The following is a 3,205-nucleotide window of genomic DNA, read 5'->3' as shown; positions in this document are numbered from 1 at the left end:
AACATTTTTTAGTAAGTAAATGTGACAATAATTTATAACAATAAGATTTTTAATTTAATAAAAACAACCAAATAATTTAATAAATGTAAACATAAACATCAACTCAAAAACTAATAATAAAACTTTTTTATTCATTTACATATTTATAAAATCATTATTACTTATTAAGGATGTTTCAGTTATTTAGAAAGATTATCCATCATAGCAGTTCAACCATAAATATGACTAATTTGAAAACACTTTTCTGAAATTGAAACAAAGTTTGGAGGAGAAAGTCATATAAATTTGTATCGAGAATCCCTTCTAAACTCGAATTTTTTGTCATACTCAACTTCAGCTCCAAAAACATGTTTAGAATGAGTTCAAAATAAGTTATATAATACACTCCCTGCAAATTAGATCTCATATATATATATATGTAAAAACAAAAATGAAAAAACAGACCAAAATAATAGTTCTAAACGAAGCCAAAGTATAGTTTAGTTTTATGGCATTGTTTTTTGCTCAAACAAGCATATATAAAAGTAAGCAAAATTCAACTCAACAACAAGAACAATAACCCAAAAGATGAACCCTAAAAAAAGGGAACATCATATTGAAACGGCAAACCATAACTTCAAAATATTTTTCTTTCATTTTCATGAACCCATTCAAATAAACTTTCATAAACCATCATTAGACCTACCAATAGACCATCTTCTAAAAGTGCAAGCCAAAAGACCATACCTCGGATTGAAAACAGAGGCTTGACCATGACCATGACCATTTCTACTACTCGAACCAGCATCATCATCAACAGCAACACTAGCATCCTCTATAACAGCCTCTGGTTCAATCTCGGCCACATCCATATTAACAACCAACCTCCCTCTTCTAATCCTCAACTTATCAACAACTTTAACCGTCACTCCCCTACATTTCTTCACCTTAATCTTCACTAAATTCGGACAACCCCATGCAAATGTTTCAATCCCCTTGTCTGTAATTGGACAACCTTTGATACAAAGCTTCTTCAATGCCAAACATTTATCAGCTATGCAAGAGATTTCTTTATCCCCAATTGAATCACTCCCACAAAGAGCTAATCTTTCTAATTTCCTGCAATTGGTGAATATTGCCTCCAGACTAGATAAACTTGGATTGACACTGATTAGAACAAGTTCTTGAAGATTAATGCAATGATTAGCGACAGATATTAGACCCAAGTGGCCTCCTATTCGATTCGTTCTCCATCCGTCGATGTGAAGCTTCCTCAAAAGCTTGCAGTTTTCTGCAATGGAGGTTAATCCGTCATCTGTACATTCTGGGGTTTTCACTAAGTGTAGAGTATCAACAAACTTGCAATTTGAGATAGCTTCGAGACCCATATCAGTTAGCTGAATTCTCTCTAAATGGATCTGGACAAGTGAATTCTCACGGGTTGAGATTGTTTGGAAAACCCTGTCCCAATCTCCGATACAACGGATTATTTTTAATGTTTTAAGATTCTTAGCTCCGGTTATAAGCGGATCGAAGCAATGCCCATTATAGATCTCTCTGAAACATATGGTTTTAAGGGAAAGAGATGCAACACCTGGTCCGATTGGCTCCAGGACACCGTGATGTCGTTTGATCGAGAGTTCTTCAAGATTTTTGCAGTGTTGGAGGACTGCATTCATTCCTTTGACCCCAAATAAGCATGATCCGGATGAGAATTTCTTCAAACAGTTGGTGTTCATCGCGAATGCGGCTAATCCAACGTCGGTGAGCTCGCGACAACCTCGTAGCTTGAGACGCGTTAGGTTTTTGCAACGGAGGGAGATCAGGATTAGCGCGTCGTCGACGATACTTACGGATCGGCGGTCACATCGGAGAACGAGCTTGGTGACGGAATCAAATCGTGAGAAGATTGTTTGAACACGAGAAGACAGTTCCTGACGAGCGTCGAGGACGAGACGGTGTCGGCTTTGACCTTCGACAATTAGCCAACGTTTGCAGACGAGGGAGCAGGTTTTCCGATCGGCGGCGTTGGGTAAGAAATGGAAAATGCAGGAAAGAACCTCGTCGGGTAGGTCGGAAATATAGTCAGGATGATGATTATTATTATTATCGAATAATATTATTGATCCGTGATGGGGTTGGGGAGGAAGATCGGAAGTGGGTTTACTTGTTGAGGGATCCATTGAAGAGAAAATCTCAGGTAAGGTATTGTGGTGATGAAGAATGTTACGGTAGCAGGTAATGAAACGGGCGGTGGCGGAGGAGAAGTGGCGCCGGCCCATAAAAATGGGATCTGTTTGAGATTCCGGTGGCGGCCTTACGAGCGCCGCCTAAGACAGAAGAAGTAGAGAAGATTGATGATCAGATCATCAGACAGAGAGACAGAAATAAACAAATTTGGAAGATGAAAGGGGAAGACAAGTTGTTTGTTGCTCAAACTGGGTGGTCTGCGATAAAAGTATGTGATTAGTTAGAGAGAGAAAATACAAACAGAAAGAAGGTGGACGAATGGCGTGTTTGATTTTACCGACACATTTTCTGCTATGCCAAAAATATTAAATTAACAAAACAATAAAAAATATATATATATATATATATATATATTTGGCAAAATCTTTATTTGAATTGTTTGGTAAGAAAATGATGTATGAGTAAAGTATTTAGTTAAATTCATTAAAATATTATGATTTTTTTATGAATAATAAAATAAAATATTTTAGCTTTTTGTTTGAGTTAATTAATAATATAGTTTGTAATTTTATATTAATTTTAATAAAATAATTATTTTCACTTTAATTTAAAACATTCTCAAAATTTATCGGTTGTCATAGATTACCTAAATGAGTTATATATCTAGGTCTCGTTTGATGAAGGAGTTTTTGTGAAAAAATTCAATTTTTATCCCAAAATTTAAACATCTTATCAACTATCAAATCAAATAATTTTATCATTTAAATACCAAAACTACCTTCTAATTTTATATTCTCTCTCTAAACCATCATTCTATCACTACACCATATCTTCTAAAGTCAAGGGCAAATTAGTCTTTAAATTTTAAAAACCAATTTTTTCTTACTTTTTATCAAAAAATGATTTTTTTAGATAAAACTCAGACAAAATTCAAAAAACCACTTCCTCAAACAAGGCCTAGTGAATTATTTAAAAATTATAGTGGGTTATATAACTGATTAATTATTTTAAATTAAATTCAAATAATTTAAATTAA

At 34.4% G+C, this 3,205-nt stretch overlaps 1 protein-coding gene across 1 annotated transcript; it reads right to left on the bottom strand.

Annotated features, from left to right (window-relative positions):
* Positions 1-426: 426 nt before the first annotated feature.
* On the bottom strand, positions 427-2,475 carry LOC124919320 (F-box protein SKIP2-like). Its single transcript, XM_047459545.1, has one exon. The coding sequence runs from the start codon at positions 2,259-2,261 to the stop codon at positions 663-665; it is 1,599 nt and encodes a 532-aa protein (XP_047315501.1). The 5' UTR covers positions 2,262-2,475; the 3' UTR covers positions 427-662.
* Between the last annotated feature and the right edge of the window lie 730 nt (positions 2,476-3,205).

Source organism: Impatiens glandulifera, chromosome 1 (assembly GCF_907164915.1).
Source record: "Impatiens glandulifera chromosome 1, dImpGla2.1, whole genome shotgun sequence".
NCBI classification, from domain to species: Eukaryota; Viridiplantae; Streptophyta; class Magnoliopsida; order Ericales; family Balsaminaceae; genus Impatiens; species Impatiens glandulifera.
The sequence above is the reverse complement of the archived record's forward strand: the minus strand, read 5'-3'. Positions and strand labels throughout refer to the sequence as shown.

Excerpts from the sequence above, each read along its gene's own strand:
- LOC124919320 (XM_047459545.1), bottom strand. The coding sequence starts at position 2,261 with ATGGGCCGGCGCCACTTCTCCTCCGCCACCGCCCGTTTCATTACCTGC.